General features: G+C 41.2%; 1 protein-coding gene across 2 annotated transcripts in view; it reads left to right on the forward strand.

The window, feature by feature from the left end:
• The first annotated feature begins 325 nt into the window (after positions 1-325).
• SECISBP2L (SECIS binding protein 2 like) overlaps positions 326-26152 on the forward strand; it is a 44401-nt gene continuing 18574 nt past the window's right edge. The window contains exons 1-9 of one of the 2 annotated variants that reach the window (XM_006278165.4): positions 326-525; positions 12943-13121; positions 15248-15572; positions 17476-17614; positions 19900-20129; positions 20217-20241; positions 21246-21361; positions 24134-24265; positions 24924-25007. In XM_006278165.4, the coding sequence (XP_006278227.1) occupies positions 508-525; positions 12943-13121; positions 15248-15572; positions 17476-17614; positions 19900-20129; positions 20217-20241; positions 21246-21361; positions 24134-24265; positions 24924-25007 (1248 nt within the window). In that variant the 5' untranslated portion in view covers positions 326-507. The remainder of the gene's footprint in view (positions 526-12942; positions 13122-15247; positions 15573-17475; positions 17615-19899; positions 20130-20216; positions 20242-21245; positions 21362-24133; positions 24266-24923; positions 25008-26152) is intronic. The other variant, XM_019477724.2, reaches the window with a different exon arrangement.

Genomic DNA, 26152 nt, shown 5'->3' on the forward strand with positions numbered 1-26152 from the left:
CCGGAGAGAGATCTCTAAGGCCTGGCGCCTCCATTGCAACCCTGGGGGTCGGCAACCCTGACTGTGACAGGGGAGAGGGGGCCAGGCGGACCCAGTCCACTGCAGCTCCTCGCTGTGCTGAGGCGCCTGGAAGACGGGTCCAGCCCCGCAGGGAGCAGCTCGCCCTGCAGCCGGGAACGCGGTGTGCCGCGGCCTCCGCCCGGGGACAGCTCCGGGCACCGCCCCGCCCGCCCGGCCTGCCATTGGCTGAGCGCAGCCACTCGGCGAACGCGCTGCGCGAGGTTTGAGCCCGCCCGGCTTCCGTTCCAGATGATCCGGCCCCGCCCCAGCCCGGCCCGGCCCGTCTCGGCCTCCACCTCCGCCCCCGTCAGTGGCGTCGCCGGGGCTCGGTTCCGCGTTGGCTGCGGTGGGGCCGGTGCCGCTCGGGAGCGGCCGGACGGGCCATGGCGCGGGCGGCTCTGAGGCTCCGCCGCCCCTACTAGAGCGGTTGCCTCCGCCGCCGGAGTCATGGACAAAGCCGACAAGGTGCGGGCCGGGGCCCGAGGGTGCGGGTCACCCCGGCGGGGAGGGGGGCAACACGGGCCCGGACCGGGCCGCCCGCGCTTGTTTGTCCCTCATCGAGTTGTCTGGAGCCGCCGCGGCGCTTCGTCCTGCGGGGCCCGTCCCCGCCCGGAGGGCTGGGAAAACGGAGGGGGGGGGGGTATACCCGTCAGCGCGAGAGGCTTTTCAAAACTTCCTCAGCCCCTTGCCCGTCCCCATTGATTAATCGCGGTTGTCTGGAGGGTTGCCCTGTTGTGAGCCTTTTGAAGTGGTGCCGTTCACCTGCTGAATGAAGGCGAGAGAAGGGCCCCGCTCGGCCGATGGCTGGTCCCAGAGAGACCCGGGGGCAAAGGCCGTCCCCTCCCCGGGCACTACACTTATTATGAGGAGGCTGTGGTGTGTGGGGAGGGGAGCCTTGAAGGTCCCCACTGGTGGGAGATTAAGTGCAGTCCAGTGATGGCTTCCAGGGTTTTGAAGTCAGTTATGCTCTCAGTTGCCTTGATTTACAAGCCTCAGTAGTCGACCAGCCCTTCAGCAGCAGCTGGAACCGCTACCTTTGTAGGCAAGGGTTTTTTTTCCCAAATCAGTCAGTAAACAATATGTATCTTTTACTCCAGACTTTCAGCTGTGATGCGTGATGGGATCTTTCATCCTTTCTCTTTATTGGACTCTTTAGAAGTTGCTAAGTCTTTTGCCTGTCAAATTCAAATTGGCCTTTTCTTCCCAATTGGTAGCTGCTTATCTTTTTTGTTAAACTTTTTGGGGGGTTCCTTTTTAAATAGGATACTCCTGTGAAGTGAGGGGTTGGTTCATTGTAGTTAGAGCTCTTAATTGGAAAGGATTTACACGCACACGTTTGAGCATTCTTCTTTTTTTTGCTTGATTGTGGATATAGGTCACCAGAAGCCTGGAAATCTTTGTGATTATTCACCCAGTGAAGGTCTTCTTGATCATTTTGACTTATTTAGGTTTAAACTTTCATCCCAGAAGTTGAATTAAGCTCTTTCTGGTTGGGAAGGTGCCTAAGCAAGTGTATTGCGTGCCCATGACTGGGGGTCCTAAGTTGTTTGGTAATTACCAAAATAAAAAGTGGCCTATTTCTGATATTTTGTGTTTCTCCACACAAGCCTTCCACATGTCCAGCAGCAGCCTGCATGAGTGTATTTTGACCAGAGAACTTTGTTTAATAATAAGTAAAAACAATTTTGCTTTATCGATATAAACTGCTAAATTAGTTTAGGTATATTTGTGTTCATTTGTGTTACTTTCTGTTTTGAGCTTCGTGACAACTGGTAAATGAGTATTTAAACCTAGAGACATGGGATAATAGTAGTTGGGTATGTAGCTATAGGGAAGGAGAAGCGTTTTATTACCAGTGAGGGAAAAAATCAGCTGACATCCTCTCATAGGGATAATAGAAAATGAGCATATATGAATAGCAAACGTTGTATTGCACATCATGGGTACAGCATTTGTGGGCAGAGGGTAAAGAATTGGGAACATTTGAAGAGATTGATGTGAACAAAAACTGGTGTCAAAGAAAGCTAAGAATAATTACATACCTTGTATTAACGTATTCTGTCCATGTTAACAAAACAAACTGAAGTGACAGAAGACGGTATCTGTGGATGTCCCTTGGCCTCTTTCTAACTAAAATGTTTATATGGTTCCTGCCACTGAAAGGGTTTTGACTGCTAAAATAGAAAAAAATCTATTGTTTTTGAGGGGTCTGTTGTGATTTCTTTAAAGGATGTCACAACCTGGCAGAGGGTAGATTTAGGCTAGATATCAGGAGGCACTGCTTCACTGTCAGGGTGGCTAGCATCTGGAACCAACTTCCAAGGGAAGTGGTGCTCACTCCTACCCTGGAGGTCTTTAAGAGGAGGCTGGATGAACACCTCGCCTGGGTCTAGTACTCTTTCCTGCCATGGCAGGGGGTCAGACTTGATGATCTGCTCAGGTCCCTTCTGACCCTACCAACTATGAAACTGTTAAAAATTGTTTGGTTCTGTCCATACCAGAAATTGTGTTCATTCAGACTAGTTAGTGGGAATTGAATGACATTTATTAGCAGCCACAGATTAGGATAGACAAATTTTTCTACTCATGCAAGTGGTGATAGGTCATTTGACAGTTTACCTTTTTATAAGGGAGCAGTGTTGTCAAATTAAAGATTATGGTATGTACATGTGTGTGTGTTTGCTTAGGCCAATAATTAAGGTCTTTGATAGCAATAGCAGCTGGGAAATAAAGTAGACATGTAAAATATTAATCAATAACATCCCCTGTTAGTATTACTTAAACTCTCTATTTATTCTGCTTGAATTAACTGCAAGAAAAATTGAGGCCAGCAGATTATGATATTGTGGAATTAGATGTAGTCATGTCTAAGCCTTCTAATGGTTAATAGATTTATTGTTGGCCACTAGGGAAAATCCCACTTGCATAATTGTTTTGCACTTGTGCCTTTTTTGAAAAGATCTCAGAGCACTCTTAGAAATGTTAAGACTCACAATACCTTTGTGAGTAGCTAAGTTGGCAGGTTTTTGGTTTTTTTTCTTTTGATGTTAAAGTGTACAGAAATTTAGTGGCTAGTTCAATATCACCCACCAAGCCAGTGACAAAACTTGGAAAAGAGCTCTGTGTTCTGACTTCCCATTCCTTCCTCTGCCTGCTGTTACATTGTCTTGCCTAGGATCTGGATCTGACTCTTACACAATCACATATTTCTCTCTGGTTTGGTTTTGTTTTTTTGGATTTCCTCCATTGTTGGCAAGACCTACAAAATAAAGGGAAAGACCTGGATAGCCTTGGCATAAAGTAAACTTGAAAAAAGAGAAACATTTTCCTCCATTTTTCAGTTAGTCATCTTAAGTGTTGAAACTTTCAAAAAGAAAAGCTAACACCAGAAATGTGTATTTTAAATTGTTTCCTGTTTGAAATATTTTTGCTGTATAATACCATGACCGAATTCTGATTCTGTGAGTCTTTGGATGAAAGGAAACAGAACACACTTGCTGAATGACCTGGTGCAGTCATGCTTAATAATTTTTAAATTTCCCATTTGAAGAGTTATTGCTTTATCTGGCCAAAGAAGCACCGTGTTAATGTATTTTTACAGCATTGCATGTGTACGTGATGGTTATCATCATGCACTGTCAAAACGTTCATCACAAATGAGATATAGAGGATCATGTCACCAAAAAGAACCAGCCAGTCTTTCAAAGCATACCAGTTGCAAAAGTGAAATGGCTTAAACATTTTCACCTGCTCTGAAATAGTGACTGCTTAACAAACTAAACTAAACAGATCTGTGTTCTGTTTTCCTAGATGTTGTAGAATTTGAAATTATGTGCATGCATGTGATTATAGATTTCAAATGTTCTAATTCTGTAAATGTACATTCCTTGGATTTAATACCTTATTGGAAGGAGGTATGATGATTGAAGATTAATGTGAGGAGAAATCACTTAATGTAAGTTGCTTGAATGTAGCCCAGGATATCTGAGTCTCATGGGACTACATTGAAAATCCTAGTTCCAGGTCTGTTGGAGTAGAACTATATTCTTTGTAGTGTTAAAACAGATGATACTGGTGCTATCCAGTTAGGCAAGGAATGGTAAATATGCAGCCTATCTGTCATATGGAAGTCAACTAATTATAGCAACAATGATTCCCATGTTTGCAGTGTTGCTCTTAAAATAGATTAAATATGACCTGTCTGCATAGTGAAATGACTACTGGGCATTTTAAACACATTCAGGAGCAAAATTTTAAAAGTTGATTAAAACTAATTTGAGAGGCCAAAATCTTTTTGGGGTGAAATCTTTTATTGTACCAACTGTATAGTTGAAATAAAGTTAGACAAACTTTTGGAGGTAGACATTGTTCATGAGGTCTGAGGAGGGACCTCAGGTTTCTTCAGACCTAATGAAGAATGTCTTGAAAACTTATCTCGCCTTATCCCAATCATGCATTTGGTCAATAAAAGATTTTTGCCCCCCAAAATCCTTGCCTTGTATAATTTGTCAACCATAATGGCTACGATATCATTCGCTCTCTACCATAACATTACTAATTATAGAAGCTGTTGTTATCTAACTGTATTTTGTAACTAGACTTCTTGTTTCCAGACTTATACATAGCAAAACAGCCAACTTAATTTTCTTTCTCTGAAATGTAACATATGCATCTCATTTCTCACATTGTAGATGGTGTAAAAACATTTCTAAGTGTTAGTTTTGCTCTCTTAGACAAAAGACAACAGAGATACCATTTTAACAGCAATACTGGAAGCTGCTAACTTACAATGAACAAAAACTTTTCTAAGATTAAGTGTACAGTGCTGTAACTATAGGACAGAGTTTACCAGTCTGTTCCTGCTAGTGTCATCTTCTGTCTTTGCAGCTGTTGATGACTAAAGTAGCTTTTATATAGAAAACAAAGGGTCAATTCAGTATATATGCTGTCTTGGAAGAGTTGTAATTGTTTCACTGAAATATATAGTGTGCTGCTGCAAAACATTTTCTCGGTTAAAACTGAGAACTTTTGATGCAAAAATGTCTCTTTAAAATTAAAAACTACACAATTTAAAAACTTTTTAATAAGAAATGTTTCAACTAACAAGCAATTCATTTATCAATATAGTGCTACAGTAAAACTTCTCTTATTTCTAAATTAGTTCATTTGAAAACCAACAGACAGTTTGAATAAAACTTTTGCTTTTGCACAGAAGGATGTGAAAACATGAAAAAGTTAAATTTTAAAATAAGATGGGGCTTAAAGTCATGTTATACATGCACTGTTTTCTGTATCTTGCTTTATTAGAAGCAGCTATTTCTTTTAATTAGCTATTTAAGGTCTTCTTGGATTTGTTGATGTTGGTGTCAAAACAATCACAAGCTTCAGGTAAATGACAGCACCTAGAACCCTGGCGGGGGTTGGAACTCCATGATGATAGGTTTTGCTTGTACTACTCTTTGTACAAAAAAGAGTTGGAATGTCTTCTGCCTTCAGAAATGTAATATTTAGTATGGATTTCTCATGGATAATAGCTATAGACACAACTGGACTAAAATTAATATTTTCCTAAATTAATTATAGATGCACAAATGTTGCACAATTCTTCATAGGTGCAGGTAGTTGGTGAGAGAGACTAGGTGGATACACGCATACACTTGTACCAAAAGATAACATTGGTATTAGGACACATTGAGTTGTGTAAGAGAACTCTGACCTAAGATTAGGTTCTTAAGAACCAAATGTGCAAGGCTCATGAAATGTGCAAGAAAAAGAAATGTAATTTCTTAATACACTTCCCCATACCAAGCCAGGTCCCTTGGCATTTCGGGGCATGCTGTTTTCTTTAATATAGCCCTGTATCCTTTATGTAATACTAGTTGACAAGGAAATCTAAGTGGATCACATAATATTAGCTAATTAACTATTGACACAATATAGCAATAACTTCTCTATTATTCAGTTAACATTCTCCTTCTAGAAGTAAAATGCCATACAATGTAATGTCAATCAAGAGTTTATTTAAACATTTTTTTTTTCTGGAGGAAAAACATTATTTGAGACTTGAAGCTAAATTTAATAGTGCAATTCTAAAGAGTGCTTCATTGTAGTCAACTTAAAATCCAATCCATCCTAGCATTTTTTGCTTCTCTTTTCTTTTGAAGAAGGAATGGAAGCAGAAAGAGGAAAATAGGAGGACCACTTTTAAACCTCTCCACTAATGACATGCTATATCCCAAATGTCTTGGATGAAATTTAAAGCCACCCTTTTCTTCACAGTTGTAACAGCAAGTTGGATAAAACTTGATCTTGGAAACCTTCCTCCTAAGAAATGTCACCAAGTGTTCTTGAAATTTTAATGTAGTATAGAAAACCAGAATAACTGTATCGATATCTTAACAGATTGAAGCATCTTTTCAATTGTTCATGGAAATGAGAAATGTTATCTTAGTCAGTGGTATCTCTTATCTTTGATTAGGTTATATTTGCTATAGTGGTATAGTTCTTATTTTATTTTTTTTAATATAAAACACAATGGGAAGTGACACTCCTTGTGGTGGAGGAAAAATAATAGAGAAACCATCTTAATGACAGACTACTCAGGGACTTGGTATTAAAGAATGATCTTTATATTTCCATATTTCCCAAAACACTGTTGGGGAAGAAATGCACAGACTGATAAGACATGCTGTACATTGGACTAAAGGCCAAAGTGCTTGGCATTCTTAAGGTATATTTACATTACAGCAGCTGCTTTGGCATACATGATTTAACTTTTAACTTAGCTAGATCAGGCATTGATAGCTGTGTGGCTACACCAGGACAGAGTTCAACAAGGGCTGGCTACCTGAGTTATTCGTTCGACTTCTCAGGCAGGTTTTGCAGCTCACAGAATTCCATGCTGTTGTGCATTCACTGCTAGTAGTGCCTGAACCAGCTCCTGGAAGTTGGCTGGACTCTGTCTGCCTGAGCTGCAGTCATATCAGTGACTACAGCATCAACTTATCCTAAAACAATTATTTCAGGTGCACCACAGTTGCACAGATGCACTGAACAACTGGCTGCTGCCTATCTTTTCTGATCAATACTTGAAAAACATTCTAGGCATTATTTTGCATTGTGGAGTTCACTAATTTTTAAGATTCCTAGTTTGGATGAAACAAACAAAAAACTTAGTTCTGCTTCTTCTTTTGTATTATTAACCCTTAGGTTGATTTAGAGGAGTACCTCGTTGGTTAAACCAGGAAAGTGATAGCAAGTCAGGAGGGCAACCAAGAAACAGTGCTGACTTGAGTTTGTCCCTCATCTGGATGACAAATGACTGAAAATTCCCATTTACATTTCTTGCCAGCATTCAAGGACTTTGTGTCTGAGCCCAAACCCATGTGGTGTATTATTGAGAAAAGGTGACATTTCAGATTGGGACAATAACTTAGAAGTTCTCTGGCCATGCATATAGGCCACATACTTGTTTCTAAGTGGCTTACTCTGACATCATAACTGGTTAGCTATGTAAGAGCTGAAATCCCTTCAAGCATGTAGACTGTTTTTTGTGGGAAACCCAGTAGTTGGAGTGAATTTGATGCTAATATTTGACGGTTGGTTTTCATTATACCTAAAAATGAAGATTCCCTCAGTATGGAAGGATCTTTGTGTCTGTCCGTGTTTATGATTCCTGTTATTGTTGTAGCCAAGTAATTAAAACAAATTGATTTACTCTCATGATATTTGTGCAGCCTCATTTTGCAGCTGATAAACTGAACCTTTAAGAGTTTAAATAATTTGCCCATGGTCACATGACAAATTTCTGGTCAAGCAGGGTGTTGTCTCCCATTTTCTAGGCCAGCAGTCGCCAACCAGTGGATCTTGATCCACTGGTAGATCTCGGAGCCTCTTGCAATAGATCCAAAGTTTGTGTGGGGGGCTGAGTGCCCGCATGCATGCACACGTGTGCCCCAGCCCAGCAGGTCAGTCTGTGGGGGAAGGAAGGGATGGGGGCTAGATAGAGGCCTCTGCTGTGAGGGACAGTGCTGCAGAGGCAGGAGCAGGGGTAAGTTGAGTGGGGCCTGAGCTGGGTGGGCCTCCCTGCTGGGGAGGCGCACCCCAAATAATTTTTTCTCCCTCTGCCTCGATCCATCTCCTTCCCCTCCCCCCCCCCCCCCCCCAACCTACCTGCTGGACAGGGGAATGGGGTGGCAGTGGCACATGGTAGATCTTGGGTTGCTTTTAAATGCCAAAGGTGATTTCCTACTTAAAGGTTGGTGACCACTGATCTAGGCTTGTGCCCTAACCATTCTCATGTTTCCTCTGAGTTGTAGCAGAGCTACTCTGGCTTTCAAGGGTGCTGTGAGGTGCTGCACAATGTTAGCCCTGTTAGGTATACAAACATCATTCACAGGATAAGCCTAGAATAAATAGGAACCTATGGTGTTAAAAACATCCTGTTTTGTTGTAGTTTTTGGGTTCTGTGCAACAGAAAAACTGCTCTATTATTTTTCTGCACTCAAAAAATGAGTAGGCATTTTATGAAGGGAGCTTTGAATCTAAAAAGGAACATGCTTGGCTGTAGTCGCATAGCGTGGAAGTGCTTGCTCATCTGTAATGCAGACCCTGCTGGACCACATGGAGTGATTTTTGGATATTAAAGTTCGTAACGTAAGCACTTCTGAGAATGGCCACCTTTATTTAGTCATTAGGAATCCACTACAACATTGAGTCATGTCTTTAATGTGTTGAAACATTGGTTTTCTAGTTCTATTTAATATCCTTACTATTGTCCAAGTACTCGTGCACTTTTATGCTCTTCTTGTGTTTTCTGCTGAAACTTATCCTGTGCTATTTTTCTTAACTCCACAGCCAGTTGATACACTTGGTAAGCTAGCTTGCCTGAGCAGAGCCAGCCGCGTGGGTTTCATTTGTTTGTGTGTGTTGTTTTTGTTTTTTCCAGTGATGCACTGGTGCTTTCTTGGTGCAAGAATAAAGAAACTGGAGATAGAGACGTTTCTCTAACAATGCACTGAATGAAAGATGTTATACTTCACTGTGTTTTTGCATCCATTATTTAACTTGTTTTTAACACACTTCTGAGCTTAGTTAAGTTGATTCTGTGTGGATTGCTTGTCTGGTGCACCCCAGATTTGAAACGGTAAATATATTTGATTCTTAGTGGGAGAGTAGTGGAGACTTGGCACTCAGCTGCCCCACTGCAAATGGCCACTTTGACCTAGTGGTTGTTGCACTTCAGAAACTTCCCCCATGTCATTAAAGTAATCTTGAGTAAGCCAGCCAGATAAACATGGGCTTAATATGTAGTTGTTTTCAGAGGATAATCTTTCAAAGAAAGAAGGGGTTGAACTTTTATGGGACAGAGTTAAACTAATTAGACAGAACCAGTTAGAAAAGTTGTTACACTGGACTTGATGGTAAACCAGGAGAAAGGAATTCTTGATTCTCGGAGCTGATAGAGAAAGAACTGAAAAAAAAATCCCCTATTAAATACCCATAGGCATGTTTAAAATTCTCTTCCTTGTGTCATCAGGAATAACTGCAGCACACTGCCTGGTTTCCCTGTTACCTGGACTACTGTGACCATAGCTAAGAGTATGTTGCATAGCACTTGTATTTGCTTATTTTAGAAATGTCTGCATTGCTCTGAGTTTCAAACTATAATAACAGTAATAAGAGGGCCTGCCTCCAAATTACTAGCAGTCTTTAAAAATTTGATTATAAAAACTAGCAGTTTGCGGTTGGCAATAGAATTAATGTCATGGCTTCAGTATATCTTAATGATTAAGATAATACCTACAGCAGCTCTAAAGCTTAGCCTACAATCTACCACCTTCTCTCTCTTCTCTTTAGTCACTGCTAAGAACGTACATGAATGCAAAATTATTAAAGTTCCTGTGCAAATGCAATTTGCTCCAAGTGTCTCTGCTGTTGTTCCTCCCTCAACAATCCTGGGTCTTGGACACTTAGGGTGCAGGCAGAAGTGACACTTTTCAAGCAGTCTGGCCCCTGACAGTGCTCTACAGCCATGTCGTAAACAGAAGTGCACGGCTTCTGAGCACTTTTTAAATGGCCAATCATGCAAAAAAATTAAACCTGGTTAAATCAGGTATTGTATTCAGGCGCTCAAAAGCAGAGCACCTTAAAGAACTTGTGTTGTCTCCGGGGTTAACTTATTTTTGTGAGGGGGGCAGAGTTAGGATGGGGCTACCAGCCCAACACCCAGCCCCCATACTGTTGGGTGGGGAAGAGGGAGAGGGAGCTCCTGGCTGCTGAACTGGCAGAACTGAAGGGGAGGGGGCAGGGAATGGGGGGCCCCCTTCACCTTGTAGGGCCCCCTATCCCCAGCTACCCTGGCTGGGGTAGGGGCCCATGAAGCGAAGGGGCTCTGTCCATACCACGCCACACCCCTTCTGGCCATTTAGCTGCTGGGAGCTCTCTGCTGCCTGCTGAATGGCCAGAGCTCCTTGCCATTGGGCAATGGTGTCTCCTTGCCTCTTGGGCCCAAGCCAGCTACCCTGGCTGGGGTATTGTGGGGAGCGGTTGACCCCGCAAAGGGACCTCCAGCATCTCCGACTGCTGAATGGCCAGAGCTGGGGGATGGGGGTGGAACAAAGCCCCCTTGCCTTGTAGCCCTTCCCCACCCCCCCCCAACTACCTCAAATGCCCTAGCTAGGGGAGCCCTGTTCCCTGCCTCCTCCTGCTGAGCTCTGGAGGTTCAGCGGCCTGGAGCCCCTTCCTCCTCCCTTGCTGACAGCTTCAGAGCTGAAGGGGGGTGGGGGAGCAGGGCTGGGGAGAGAGGCAGGTCAGCAGCCTCCTAGGAAGCTGCTGGAGCACCTCTACCTGCTGACCAGGGCCAGTGCAGGCTGGCTGCAGCCCCCACTCACCCCCCCAATAGGTGAACATCTCTTGGGTTGGGGAGGAAGGGGGAGCCTCTAACTTATGGTGCTTTATGTAAAGTGCCCTGAGTTGGAATAGGGGCCCTAGTGTCTGTTTGTGCCCGTAATGGTGGTTGTGCAGCAACCTCTTCACTATGTATGCTAGATTGATTCACTTCCTTGCAGTAGAGGGTCTTGATCTTATAATAGGTTAAGGTTTAACAGCTCTTCAGCCAGTGGGCATACTATACAGATACCTAAGTCCTTAAAAATAAGTCCTATTCATTATATAAAAAAAGGCTTTTTACCTCCATTTTGGAGCTATAATTATTCAGGTCCCTCTTGGAATTGTTTTGTTTCCCTTCTCTCCCACTCCTCCCCCCCACAAACACTGCTCACATGCATTTTGCCTCTTGAACAGTGTTGTAAGGAAGTGAGGTGTAATCTCGGGCAGTAATATTTAAACTACACCTGAACAGACTTGTTAGATAATGTCAGTCGGGACATATTGGTCAGAGGCATGAGCAGGCAGAGCTAGCTTGACATTTCAGCAGTCTCATAACAGTTGTTGATTCTGGCGAGTTGTGCTACAGCTAAGGCTGCAACATGTGTCCTGCACTTTACACGTGCATGCTGAGGGACCTATGAAAAAGAACTCTGCCTGTTGTGCACAGTGTGCTGCATCTTGGCAGTATTATCAATTATTGCAAGCATGGCACTTCAAGAGTCCCCTATGGAGACCTTGTCTACATTAGGGTTAAAACATGGTTAAAAATTCACAGTTCACAAAGAACCAAGCTTAAGCCTGGTTTATAACTACAACAAGAGTATAGATGACTCCCTTTTTAACAGCTTCTGACAGTATGTTATTGGGTGTGCATGCCAAATGAACTTACAGAACTTGAGCTCTTGTGTTTTTGGCTTGGTGGAAGAGGTCTTAAATTGTTTTAGAAGTTTTCTGAATTACTCATTTTTGGGATGGTTTTGTCTTCAAAATAACAGTATGACATTTTCACACGTCATCTTTCATCTAATCTTTGTGGTGGAGTTTGATAATTTTTTTATGCATTTTGTAAAACTTACAGAATGTGTGGGTAGAGAATATTTTTTCTTATAATGCCCCATTTACATTAACAACAGAACTGTTGGCCTGGACCTGTTTTAAAGGTTTTTCGTTAAAGATTGTCTCATTGTGAAGTCTGCTATGTTAGACCATTTGTTTTTATATCATCTGTGTATTGGTTTCAGTCAAAGTGCAATTATAAAAGTTCCACCTATATCCATCTAGCCTGCCTCCTCTGGCAGTATCTCCTCTGCATCTTTAATGCTCTTTTAATTGGTATTTATGCGGAGATTTGAAAATGCAAAGGATGTTAATAAATGACAAATGTTGCTTCATGATGACACCTATGCTTGCTACATCCTTGCAGTCAACATCACCAACTGCCTTCCAGATTCTTCAGATCATTACAAAACTCTTTTTGTACCCTTAAGCTTATTGTCCTTGTGACTGAGTGAACCTCCAGACTCCAAATTCCTCAATAGAAATCCCCTGCTAAATGAAGATGAGATCATTTATTTATAATCTTAAAATGGAAAAGGGGGTGAGGGGAACTTCTGGTTCATGGCATCCCACTTGTAGATGCTATAGTCCCAAATAAACAGCAGAGGAACAGGAGTGGAGGCAGCTCACCTTTTTCCAGCAGTCCTCTCTTCCCTTGCTGCACATGTGTTACCAGTTGAGGGGTCTCCTCAAAGTTTGAGGAGTCATAATGAGACTAATGTTACTTTTAAAGCCTACACAGGTTTTAGAAGTACCAACTAGTAAATGTCTGAGATGCCTTACGTATTTAAAGGTCTCCATCTCAGATGACCTTAATTAAGGAGACCTCTTAATACTCTGTAAGATCACTGGAAACATGTTGATTTGTTTAAGCCTTGATAATGTCTAAAATGTTCTATGCTATGTCCTAATGCTTTTTTTTTTTTCTTTCTTAAGAATGTCAAACTGTCAGCTGAAGTAGAACCATTTATTCCTCAGAAGAAAGGTCCTGATACTGTAATGATCCCAATGGCGCTTCCTAATGACAGTGGAGGTATTAGTGGAATGGAACCAACTCCTATTCCCAGCTACCTGATTACTTGCTACCCATTTGTACAGGAAAATCAGTCCAACAGGTAATTTGTGGAAGTCACCACATGGAACTTCAGTGGAAGTCACTCTGGCTTTTAAATATAACTTACAAGTTTTCAAACTTTCGACACAATTTCAAAGAATCGAAGAAGGGACTATAAACTTTTTACTTTAACATCCATCTATTGGTGACTTTTGGAACTTTCTTATTCTAGTTAATCTTTTCTTTAATAGATGAGGAAATGAAGTCAACAGTTGATTATTTCCTCCCCATTTTTTTCCTCTTAATCCTCTTCATTCTTAGCCTCCTTGTTCTATTTGTCTTCTGCCCTGTTCAGAGGGCTGCCTACAGATCCTTCTTAAAACTATTTGCTCTACTCTTAAACTTGCCAGAGCAGTTAAGTGATCTGCCTTTTGAATTGAATCCTGCAATCTTTAAAGCAAGGTACTAGGAGCATCCCATTTGGATCGTTACGTGGAAGACTGGTGTGCAGCTAATGGTCTGAGGCCAGCCCATAATTTTTATTTTTCCACAGTAGTATGCACATGGGATTAGGAGCTAGAAACTTTATTCTAGTCCCAGTTCTGCTGTTTGTTGCATATGTAGCCTTAAAGTTAATTCTTTTCTCTGTACCAGTGTTCCTGTCTGTAAGCTGGCTAGTACTTCTCAGGAAGAAGGCTTAATTAACAGTTGCATGGCACTGTGACGTTCTTCAGAAATGTATACGCAGTAGCATTTCAAATAGAACTTTTCCTCTATGCAGAACTAGCTATTGCATATTTGCAAAATTGCCAGCAATCTTTGCCCTTAGCTTTTCTTTTGTCATAGTGTGGACATAGGCTATAAACACATCATCCTTGGAGCAGGATCAGCTGTGCCAAGATGTGCCCACTTCATTTGGGTGATAGTGGGATCAGCTTAATTGGGGTAACAGATGTCACCCGCTATCCTACAGGGGTTGGTTCTGTCCTGCTCCTGGGGCTTTAGGGACCCAGTCCTTCAGGGCAACTGCAAATGGGGGAATTGACTTCAGATGTGCCTCTGCAAATGGAGGAGTCCTGAGGTTCCTAGGGAATCCCCTGCTGAGGGATTCCTGGGGTACACCTCTGCAAGCAGGGAACCTAGGCAGGTGCTGCCAGGGCTACAGGGATCCTGCATGCCGCAGGAATACCTTTGCAGGGGAGTTCCTAGGGTACATAGGATTGGGCTCCTGAAACCCCAGGAGTGCCTGTCCATAGTGTATGGGGAGTATGGAAAGCTCTGGACTTCTTCTGTTCTCTTGCTATAAAGCAACAGATGTCAGCTGCAAAAAAAAATAAAAAATGGCACAAATTCTTACTACCTATTGTTGCAGCCACAATTCCAGGCCTTTGTGGCATGACAAGGGGCATGGGTGTCTCTCTGTTTGCTTGGGCTTTGTGCTGCCATAAAAGTTGTTTTTATGGCAGCACAAAGGCGATTTCCATTTTCAGTCATAATCTTGCACTCTGAGGTCAATGACACACCTATTTCTCTCAGATTCTGGGCAGGAATGAAGTTGAACATGTACCTCCTGGGAAATTTTTTTGGTGGTATGCTACAGAAGAAAATGGGGGATAGGCCACAGTACTTACTCTCAGTGCTTCAAGGACTAGAGAATTAGGTAGAGTGGTACATCACTGCAGTAACATATGCTCCTGAAAATCTGTGTTAAAGGACTTAGGAGCTTTGGAGCAGTGAGAGGTGGTGGATTTCCCCCGCTTATTCACCAAACAAGTCTTTGTCTGGGTAAACGAGTAACTGGAATACAGCTACTCCTTTTGTCTAGATGTTTACCATGTGTATTTCTGAATATCTATTCATTTACTTTTCCTGGTGTGCTGAAAAAAATTGAAATCATTGAATTAAAAAGCATGTTGCATTATGCTTCAGTTTGGTTTCAGCTGATATAGATAGGGGATGCAATTGTAAATATATATGTTGCTACACTTGCATTACCAATCTCATTGTGCTCTGGGAAGTTCTAACAATTGAGTTAATGCTTTTAAAAACATGTTGTATGAAATCCTAGCTTCTCTTATTTGCATTAATTTTTCTTCAATAATTTTTTCTTCTGAATTATTTGTAAACTTACTGCAGTTGTACGTGTAACTATTTATGAACTTTATTCTTTTTCTTTTGCTTTTACAGGCAATTTCCATTGTATAATAATGACATCAGATGGCAACAGCCTAACCCAAACCCTACCGGACCATACCTCGCCTATCCTATTATATCTGCTCAACCACCTGTTTCTACAGAATATACTTACTACCAGTTGATGCCAGCACCATGTGCTCAAGTTATGGGTTTCTATCACCCTTTTCCTACACCCTTTTCTACACCATTTCAAACAGCAAGTGCTGTAAATACAGTTACTACAGAATGCACTGATCGTCCAAGCCAGTCGGGTCAGATCTTTCCATTATCCAGTCAGCGAAGCAGAAGCAATAACAGGGGACCAATTATGCAAAAAGTAAGTGTGTTAGCACTGATCCCCCTCCCCCCCACTTAACAAAGGAAATAAAATCATACAGAAATAACTTTGCACAAAAGCAAAAGACTCTCTTCTGTCCTGTGTATGTGTATATAATACCACTTTTTTCCATCCTTGATTTCTCTACAAGGATAGCGAGACAACAGTATAATTGCCTACAGCAGGGGTTGGCAACCCCCGGCACACATGCCGAGCATGGCACGCGAGGCAATTTTGCTTGGCATGCCATGGCCAGCCCTGGCTCTGGGTAGCTGCTGCCAGCTGGGAGCCCGGGCTGCTCCCAGCAGGGCTTGCAGTGTCCCAGCTGCCTGCTGGGAGCACAGCTCAGGCTCCTGGTTGGCAGCAGCTCCCCAGAGCTGGGGCTGGCTGCAGCCGGGAGGCTCCAAAGCAGCGGACAGGCTGCAAACAGCTGTGCTGGGCTCCACAGCTCCAGCATTGGCTCCATGCTGGTGGTGACTGCACAGGCACTTGGAGCAGGCTGTGCTGTCCCGCTATTCACTCTGAGGTGCGCACGCAGTTGCCACCAACATGGAGCTGATGCCAGAGCTGTGGATCCTGGGACAGCTGTTTGCAGCCTGTCCGCTGCTTGCTGCAGCTGCCCAGGCGGGCTACAAACAGCTGCGCTGGGCTTCGGAACCCTGCTATCAACTCTGTGCCAGGAGGGGGAAGAGATCAGGGCTGTGCTGCCTCAGGCCCCTCTCCCACCGCCTGCTCTGCGCCGGTATGGAGCTGATGCCAGAGCCCTGCACAGCTGTTTGGAGCCTCCCAGGTGCAGCCAGCCCTGGCTCTAGGGAGCTGCTGCCAGCCAGGAGCCTGAGCTGTGCTCCCAGCAGGCAGCTGGGACGTTGCAAGCCCTGCTGGGAGCAGCCCAGGCTCCAGCAGCTACCCAGAGCCCGGGGTAGTTGCTGGCAGCCACAGAGCCTGGGCTGGGCGTCTGGGGCTTTGGCTGGAGGGCACAGGGCAGCAGGGCTGGGGGCAGGGGCTCTGGGTGGGGGGGGGCAAGGGGCACAAGCAGGGCATTCTGCCATGTACCCCCTGCCCTCATTTTGTTTTTCTGGCACGCCAGCACCTTCCAAGGTAGGCATTGTGGTGTTTTTTGGCACTCCGGCCAAAAAGCATTGCCTACCCCTGGCCTACAGTAACAAACAATTGGTGTTTCAAAACATTTGTACAAAGTCCTGCTGTTGCAGTATAATAACACAGATATATCACCACCTCTTGATCCTTCTTGGCTGTAGAGAGCTGGGACAAGTTGTTGACTACCATTTATCATTTCTTTCTTTGTCCCTTTTTATATTGTGTAAGTAATTGGATATGCAATGTGTGCTATGCTTCTTAATACTCTGAGAAATGCTGTTGCCTTTATTCTGAAGGAGTGTCTATTAAGATATACTTAATAGTTGTTTTAAAATTTGTTAATATTTTGCTGTTAGCAAATTACTGAACAAAGTGCATTTTTCCTAGAATAAAAATATTATATAAACATTTACCACAATATTCATCTTTCCCCTTCTCTATTTTACGTACTGGTTGAAATTCGTAATGGTTGCTTAGGTAATGAAGTTTCTAAAAAAGTTGCCAGCTTAGACTTCTAATGTATTTCTCCTTAAAACACTATGTATGTTGGAAGACGTTAAACTATTATGAACTGGAATGTATTTTTCTCAAGTCAGTGGTAGAATGTGATCTAAAATAGCTGTGAACTTTATGGGTAATATTTCCCACAAATTAATAATTTGTTTCAAATTATTTTGTGTGATTTATGTATTCAAAGTTCAATTAGAACTTTAAAAAATGGCTTTTGGTTTGTTCAATTACAACTTTGTTGTATCTAATGTGGGGCAGTTATAGCTTACGTGTATATTTTGCTAATCCTTTAAAGCAGCAGCAGCCGTTACAGCTACATATAAAAAGCAAAAGGCCTCCAGTGAAAAGTGTAGCTACACAAAAAGAGACCAGCGCATCCGGCCCTGAAAATAGATCAAAAATCGTATTGTTGGTGGATGCAGCACAGCAAACAGGTATAGTTGTATCTTCATGTATGTATTAACTGGTCAAAACTGCCTATCACTGTCTTCCCATCCAGTTGCCATCTCACCTTAAACCTACAATATATTTACTAACAGAGGCCTACAAGTATCAAAAAAGTGGTGCAGGAAGCATACAGGTGGCATTTGTCAGCATGTCAATTTAGTCAGTGTTACAGAATATCAAAGCTGATGGAGTTACTGGCTTTTGGATGAGACATAGAACTGCTTCCAGTTACTAAGGCTAAACTATCTTTGGGGGGAATTATAGCAAATTTATAGTCTCAAAATTAATCCAGAAGTATAACTGGAGGGGAGGGGCAGGGGGGAACAGGGCACCATCCCCAGGCAGTAATTCTAGTTTGGGTACCAGAATGGTGCAAGCACACACTTGCACCCTCAGGAGTCTGTCATGGCAGGCATAGCCCCGTGCCTGTAGTATGGGGGAAGAGAGGCAGAGAGAATAGGGGAGTTGAGCAAATGGAATGGTCCTGTCTGCACCCCCTTCCCCTCCAACACACCCTTCTGGGCCATCTTTGCCATGGGAGGTGCACACCTGCTGTCATATTTTACTCCAAAGTGACTGATGTCAGTGGAAGTTGTGATGATATCTCTAGTACAACTGTGATTATCTGAGGACCTCAAGAGGTCACAAGGGGCACCCAAAATCTTTAGAAGATAAAAGAGGATGGCTTTTCAGGCTTTGAAGAATGCATTTGTGGTATCTCAATTTGTTGGCTTCTCTTGGATTCTGCTGAGTTGGCTGTGTTAGGAAGCCAGCCAAATAGTCTCTATGGCCTGAAGCCTATAGATGTTAACATTTTTTAGTTCAAAAGACTCTTGGGATCTGTGATTATGAACATATTTTTTGCTATTTAGAATAGCTCCCTGAAGTTTGAAATAGCAGCTTGCTCTCTTATGAATACAAACACTCCTTTTTTCACTCAGTTTCCGCTCTGTTGTTTTAAGGCTTCTAATGAGTTCTAGGCTGCAAACATGTCTTTCTCTTTCTTTTTGTTTGTTTTGTGTGTTAACCTTAAGGTAAGAATCATGGTTTTAGAAATGTTTTGGTGTGAAAATGGTTAACTGTAAAATGTGTTTTGCAAATATGTAGGAGGTAGTCTGGGTGTAGCTCAGGCTGTGTCTTTGAGGGTTGAAAGTGCTCCTCCTCAAAGGATTCTGTAATCAGTGGGAGCTTGAATAGTAGCAGGACTGGTAACTGACTCCCAGACACATAATTTCACAAAATGTTTGTGGTATTCTTAAAATGTAAATGTGTTCTACAGCACATAGCAGGTCGGTGGGGTAGACTTGATTTATCATCCTGGAATTTAAGATAATCAATTACAGGGCTTAATAAAATAAAAATAAAAATCTCATTTGCAGATTTAAGGTAATGTGCCATAAAGAAATGGCTCTACATAAATTATTGAGTGATATTAAGCTTAATCTTGGATTTTAAAACATGTTTTAAACTGGAGTCTATTCTGCTTAATAATTAACGAGCTCTTAATGTTCCATAGTTTTAGTGTAGAAAGTTTTAAAAAATGGCCTACCTTTTTAAACATTCCTTTCTCACTGTTTGGCTCCCCGTGGGACATCAAGAAATAGATCTGTTTTGTTTGGTTTCTAATGGTAATGGTTACAACAAACCCCTCATTGAAACGCTAATGCGGTTACATTGGAGCCCCCCACTAAATGAGTGTTTAAAACAAGAGTAGAAGCAGAGACAGAAAATTTCACTTGTGATTTCTTTGCTCTGCTGAGCTGTTATTTAGCAGTCTTCTAGTGACATCAGTCTATACATTTCTGAATGTTCCTAAGAATCTAATCCGAGGATCTCTCTTAGAACCTTATCCTTTTTTTATTATATTAATCCATGCTCTGAAATGTTTTGCTGTGCTTGCTTGTTTCCCTTTTCCTTCTAAAGCAACGCTAACAAGAATCCTGCTCCTTAACGTTAACCAAAAATGTAGCTCCACAGCAATTTTGACTTACCCAGGTGTTGTTTAATTTCCTCATTTAGAAGGTTCTTGTTATGCAATAGACTGCATTTTGTTCAGTGCTAACCAACTCCTGCTTCAAGTAGATCTGGTAATGATCTGAAAATTAGATTTCCCCTCATTCTGTAAAATCAGTGTCTTTTGGGAGTTTGTTTTGGTTTTTACCTAGCTTGTAAAGTCTATTGTTTACTAAGATTTCAAAAGCACTCGTTTCATTGTGAATGATAACTTATTTTTTTTAACAACGGCTACACGCATCTGTACTTTGTCTTACAGATTTTCCTTCAGATATAGCTAACAAGTCACTTTCTGAGAGTGCCACTACAATGCTCTGGAAGTCCAAAGGCAGGCGAAGACGAGCGTCCCATCCTGCTGCAGAGTCATCTAGTGAGCAAGGGGCTAGTGAAGCAGATATTGACAGTGATAGTGGTTACTGCAGTCCTAAACACAGCAACAATCAGGCCATAGCCATGACTTCAAGAAATGCAGATTCTGGTGCAGTTAATGTAGGTGAACATCAATGAAGCGAGTAGGCCACTTTAGGATGGTGCAAAATAAACTTATGTTCTAAAACATACATTTTTCCTTTTCAGGTTGTAGACCCATCAATAAATGCAGGTATGGTTTTGGTTTTTATTTGCAAAGAAAGTCCAAGAATATGTACCATATTTTCGATGTCACATTTGTCTTTCTACATTTTGCTAGTGGGTATTCTTGGTCTTCGTGGCTTGTTTTCCTGAGCTCTGTCAAATCCCTTCAGAAGAGATGTCTTTACTGGTAACTTCTATGCCTGATGATAATACTGGATAACAATGATGTATTCATATTACCATCATGCTTTATCCTTCTCAATTTTTTTCTGTTTTGTACCCCACCTATGTATTGCGTCTCTGCCAGATAAGCTACTTGGCACAACAATTGTCTTTCATTGTGCGTTGTATAACACAGAACAGTAGAGCTTTTTATCTTGATCGGGGTTTTGAGTAGTATTGTACCCAAAAAGTAATCGCTGTGTAGCAACTGGACTAAACTTGACTCTTAAAACAGTTGACAGAAAAGATGATGAGAGTGGCCATCGTTTATGATAGGGTTGAACTTTAGCCATGTACGAAACCAGTCCGAGGTCACTGTTACCTGTTGCATGTACCAGCAGGGTGCAAATTAAAGGAGAGCTTGGGGGGGCTGAGTCCCTCTCTCTCCTCTCCTTCCCCCTCCCCCCCCCCCCATTGTAAGATTTGAAAATCATAACTTGGGGGGGAGATCTCCAATCGGATTGCACTTTCACCTAGGTGGACTTGTTAATCAGTGAACTGGTTTAATTTATTTTTGCAGGCTTCCCCCCCAAAAGAGCCAAAGTATAATTTGAACCCTGTCTACCAGAATAACCAAATTTGACATCTGGCAGTTGAAGTCCTATTGGCAGTATTCTGTTCTTAAAAACAGTTTTACCAAATTCGAGAGTTGTAGGCATGGAAGTGAATTTTTCGCAATTACAGGAATCACATCGTATTTTAAAAGTTTTTTTTTTTTCTGTGGTATCTGGTAGTACTTGATCAGCATAGTAAGTTCTGCAATAATCACATGCTTTTTATATCTGTCTTTTTTTTTTTCTTATCTTTCAGCTGGTCTAAGTTGGACTAATGTAAATTGCCAGGCAATTCAAAAAAAGCCTTGGATAGAAAAAACACAGACGTTTTCTAGAGGTGGAAGGCAAGCTGAACAGAGAAATAGTTCACAGGTACCTCTTTTTTTAAATTTATTTTTAATAATTTTTTTTTTAGTTACCTTGTAAGTTGTATCTCAAATCATTAAGAATTAACATACATTAAATAGTCACTGAAAATGAAATAAAAGGGAGCAAAACTGCATGGCTGTTTAAACACTGTTTATTGACATAATCTAGGTAGAAATCTGCCAAACATAAGTAAAGTCTATAATCTGCAATTAAGGAACATATGTTTCTAGGTATATTTATAAAGTAATTTGTGAAATTAAGATACCTCTATAGAATAATCAGCATAACAATTTACATGTACTGTATAGGGTGTTTAATAAATGCTTTAAACAACCTGAGTGAAATAAAGCTCATGTTAACTTTTGTTTTGATGGTTAAAGAAATCACAAATATTTTGATACCTGAAGTCCCTGTTCCTGTTGACTGACCTGAAGTTGCTGAGCTCTGTTATATTTGTGGGAGTTTTACCCTGTTAGTATTTCTGTAAAATCTTCTTCTTTATGGAGGTGGACTTTAGATAGTTGTGTGCTGAAAACTATGTAAGGCATTATCCTAGGAGAAAATTGTTAGAGCATTTTAATTACTTCAGTATCTTGGTGCATGTTAGGATTGCTTGGGGGTGCTGTTTCAAACCATGATGGCCTTGCAACTTATTTGAAAAATTGTTAGTGAGTAGCTCTTTATGGCTGAGTACCAGCCTTTCATCAGAGCCCACTGGTACAAATCTTGATATAAGATGCAAATTCTAAAATAGCTTCTTGTTTACCTTGAGACCCTTGGATATTAGAAACCAGGTGGGGGGGAAGGGTGTTATCTGTATACACATGTGCAAGAAGGTATGTCAGTGGGTGTCCTTCCCCTCCCCCTTCCCCCCCATCCTTATTTTTTCTCCTCCTTTATATGAACGTTGGAATTAGAGAAATTGATTTCCCCCTAAATCTTCTAGGAATGCACTGATTGTGGATTATCCTTATATACTCTGGTTACTTTGAGTCAATGCTGTTTGAAAAGTAATCATTCCAAGCCTCCCTGCTTCAAACCTGGATCTAGGTAGTGAGGGTGCTATGGGGTCGTCCCATTCTGCTGCTCTCAGGTATACTGAGATGGATCTTGGGCACGGCATTCGAGTGTGAGAGCAACTTTGCTGCCTCAGTCTGAGGTTTGGAGCTGTGAAGGTTTTTGAGAGACAGAAGGCGCTTATAGAGGGGGCTCTTTTTTTTTGAGAGCAGTCTTGAGAATGACACAGAGCCTGTGTTGACACTATACATTCCTGGTCAGTGCCTCTGGGTACTCCAGGTGAAGAGAAAGGGCACCACCCTTTTATTATGAAATGTCGGTTTGATTGACTTTTAAGATTACAGGGAAAGTGCCAAATGAAACAGACCTGGCACAGAGAGCTATAAAATATACCCAATTTCAGCCCAGCTCCTTGAACCTGAAGGAGAAGTTGTCCTTGAAACACTGCAACAAAAGGGCAGCAGTTAAGAGCATAGATTTAACTTGCTTCTTTCTTAAATGGAACCTTGTCAGCAAAAGCTCATTCAGAAAGCTGTAGGATATTTGGCTCTCTAGCCACTTGGAACATGCCTCCTTCTCTGTCAGTTCTTCTCATGCTTGACTCTGCTGTGATGCTCATAAGTGGGCAGTCTTTTGCTTCTCTTAACTGCATTAGTTACACAAGGTAAAGTGTGCAAGCAGTTGAACTGACAGAGCTGCCAGCATGAGAATTTAAATTCAATTCAAGGAGTGGTGGGAATCTTTACTTGTGCAATCAGGCCAAGAGATTAAAAGCTTTTCGTGCATTATTGGTGAAGGGCTGAACAGGATATGAATGAGGACAGGCCAGAAAACAAAGGAAAGAAAAGAAAAAAAGAGAGTGATGTTTTAGTTCCTTGGTTTTATTCCTTGCTGGGATAAAATTGGAGACCTTTCAGACTTTTTCTTTCAAAGACACCTTAGCTGTTTTGGGGAGTGAGAGAACAAGCAATAGCCTAGCAGGTAGGTCACTCTCCTTTGGTGTGGGAGACCTGAGTTTCAGTCTGATCTAGTTGCTCTGGTTCTGTACTAGGCTACACTACATCTACACTAGTCACTCTCTCTCTCTGGTCCAGCAAATATTAATTTAAATAAAGTATAAAAAACTTAAGAAGGAGAGATGGAAACCTACCTTATCAGAATGGAGACTTGAACGTGGGTCTCCCACAGGTCAGGTGAGTGGGATGTTGTTTAAATATGGTACTTTGTATTAATATTACTGAATGTATGAGCAATGTTGTACATTATTATTGCTGGATGAATAATATTGGAGAGAAGCTTTTCATGGAGGAAACATAGAGTTTTTTTGTAACTACCTCCTGGCTCTTGCCTTATGGCAGGAGCGTGCAGAGTCCAGCCCGTGGGCTGGACTGGGCCCATGACAGACTCCGTTTCCCAGCAGCTCCTACCTGCATCACTCCTGCTGGTCCCCATGGAGGTCCCAGGAACAGTGGGGCTGTGGCTGCATGGGCTCAGTGTTTCTGTGGAGGCTGGCCTGAGCGGTGCTGTCGGGGCACGCGGCTAGGTGGGGAATCTTGGCCGGATCTGCCATTTTGTGCTAAACGCATGGTTTAGTTTGCTCTTCGTATGGGGTAAAAACAGCTAGACAGTTAATTCAGGGCATCTGCTATAGGGCAAGTCTCTGTCCGCTTTTAATTAGCTACATTTTGTTTGCTTGTCTATAAACTTGCTAAACTAAATGTATTTTAATAATATTAATTCTAACTTTCTTGCTTTTAGACTGGTTTCAGATGCAGGGGTCATAGCACATCTTCAGAAAGACAGCAGAAGTTGCAAAAAAGGCATGAGAAGCCATTAACAGCCAACCAGTTGAACAGAACTGAACCAAGCCCTGAATCATTGTATTTTGAGGTATTTTTCTATATTTATATTGCTTGCAAGTGTAAAAGCAGTCGCAGATGAGGTCTAATAATGTTGAGTGGGTGACAGTTCTGGCAGCAAGTTAACTTCAGAGTTCCACAATAAAAAAACAGATTTCATAATATGCATTGTACTACTTAGCTTGTGTGCATACTGATGGGGGATTTTTTGGGGGGAGGGTTGTTTTTTAAACAACTTGTACTCAATTTAGTCAAAGTTTACTTGCTTAATTTTTATTTAGTTGTTAAAATGGTAAATCAGCTCAACATCTTTCTCTGGAATTGCCATTTATTTAACATATTCTACTATTTACTTAGTGCTTGTATCTTGAAAGCTGTTAGTATAAGAACTTTCTGCTTGAATGGGCATCTTCCTGATTGCTGCCCCAGCATAATCTAGAATTATCTGTCAAAATATTTCTGAAGTTGATTAGTTACGAGAAGGCTATAAACTTGTAATTATTTTCCTTGTCAGTGTTTTTAGTATTTGAGTATTTGCTTTGTTACAAAGTGATATATAGTTCAATTAGTTGAAACAGGTTTGATTTGGTTTTTTTTCCCATCCGAGTTTAATGCTCTTGATTGGACACATAAAGGTGACCTTCATTTTGAAACCTTTCATTTTAATATGCGTAATCTTCTTCATTTAGGATGAAGATGAATTTCCAGAATTAAATAGTGAAAATGGAAGTGGTAAAGGTGGTGGCATTCAGCAAAAAATTACACCAAAAGTAGTGAGTAAAAGTTCTTGTGATGTTTCTAAAACAACTTGTTTTAAGAAAAATAAATTTTGTTTAGTGTCTCAATTGGAAATAGTGTGTGAAAGTCTCTAATCTGTCTGAAGAGGAGAAAAGGTAGAACTGTTGAAAAATGTAGAACATATACATTCCCATAAACTTCTGTGGAAATGCCTTCTCATTTGTCTTTTAAGTAAAATAGCATTGTCCTGGAAAAACAGCATTAAAAAGCCAAAACTTATTAATTTTTATTTCCAAAGCTGTTTAACAACAGTGGTGCTATATGATGTATGTAGGAACACATTTTTTAAAATTACATAGGGAAAAAATTCTTGACAATATTAAGGGAACAGTTGAAGGAAAAATGCTTCTAAGAATGAAGCTAATTAGTTCACATACTCTAGTGTGTTGTAAATTAAAATATATTTTTAATATAGTTAATTAGAGAGAAAGTTAAGAGGTTTTACAACATCATTTAAGTTCAGTGATGCATTTTATTTGAATGTTCGGTTATTTTTTAATCAGATAAGCTTTCTTTAAAGTGGTTAAAGTTGCACTGCCTTATTTGGAGGTTTTTTTCAGATTTTTTTTAATTGTTTTTAAAATGACTACTGTTTGTGGAGGACCCAAACACATGTTCAGTAAGTTTGGCTACTAATGAGTCATCACAAAGCACTGGACTCAAGAAATGGTTTAATCTGTATTAGCCACTTTTTGTCCTTGATGTACAAACAGAAACAAGGCATTCAGCTTAAGCTTCATTGGAGGAGGGGATAGAGACTGAATATTTCCTAAGAAAATTCAGCATAAAATAAAGAATTAAGAAATTGCATTTTGCCTTAGTAATGCATCTCAACAGTTTTGTTAAATCACGACATAAAAAACAAAAAATACAAACTTAAACTGACATCAACAGAGCTTGCTTGATTGTGCTTCTCATTGTTTGAAAATTGTTCAATGTGCAATTGTTTGGTGCAAAATTTTTTATTTAAAATATATTGTGCGTTTTAAATGTCAGTGCCAGAAAGTCGAATCCTGTTTGAGTCAATCAAACAAATATTTCATGTTGACATCTGCCTGCAATAATTATTAGGATGTAAATGCAGTTAATATCTATTTTATTTACTTAGATTTTGTAGCCT

This window comes from Alligator mississippiensis, chromosome 11 (genome assembly GCF_030867095.1).
Source record: "Alligator mississippiensis isolate rAllMis1 chromosome 11, rAllMis1, whole genome shotgun sequence".
Classification (NCBI taxonomy): Eukaryota; Metazoa; Chordata; order Crocodylia; family Alligatoridae; genus Alligator; species Alligator mississippiensis.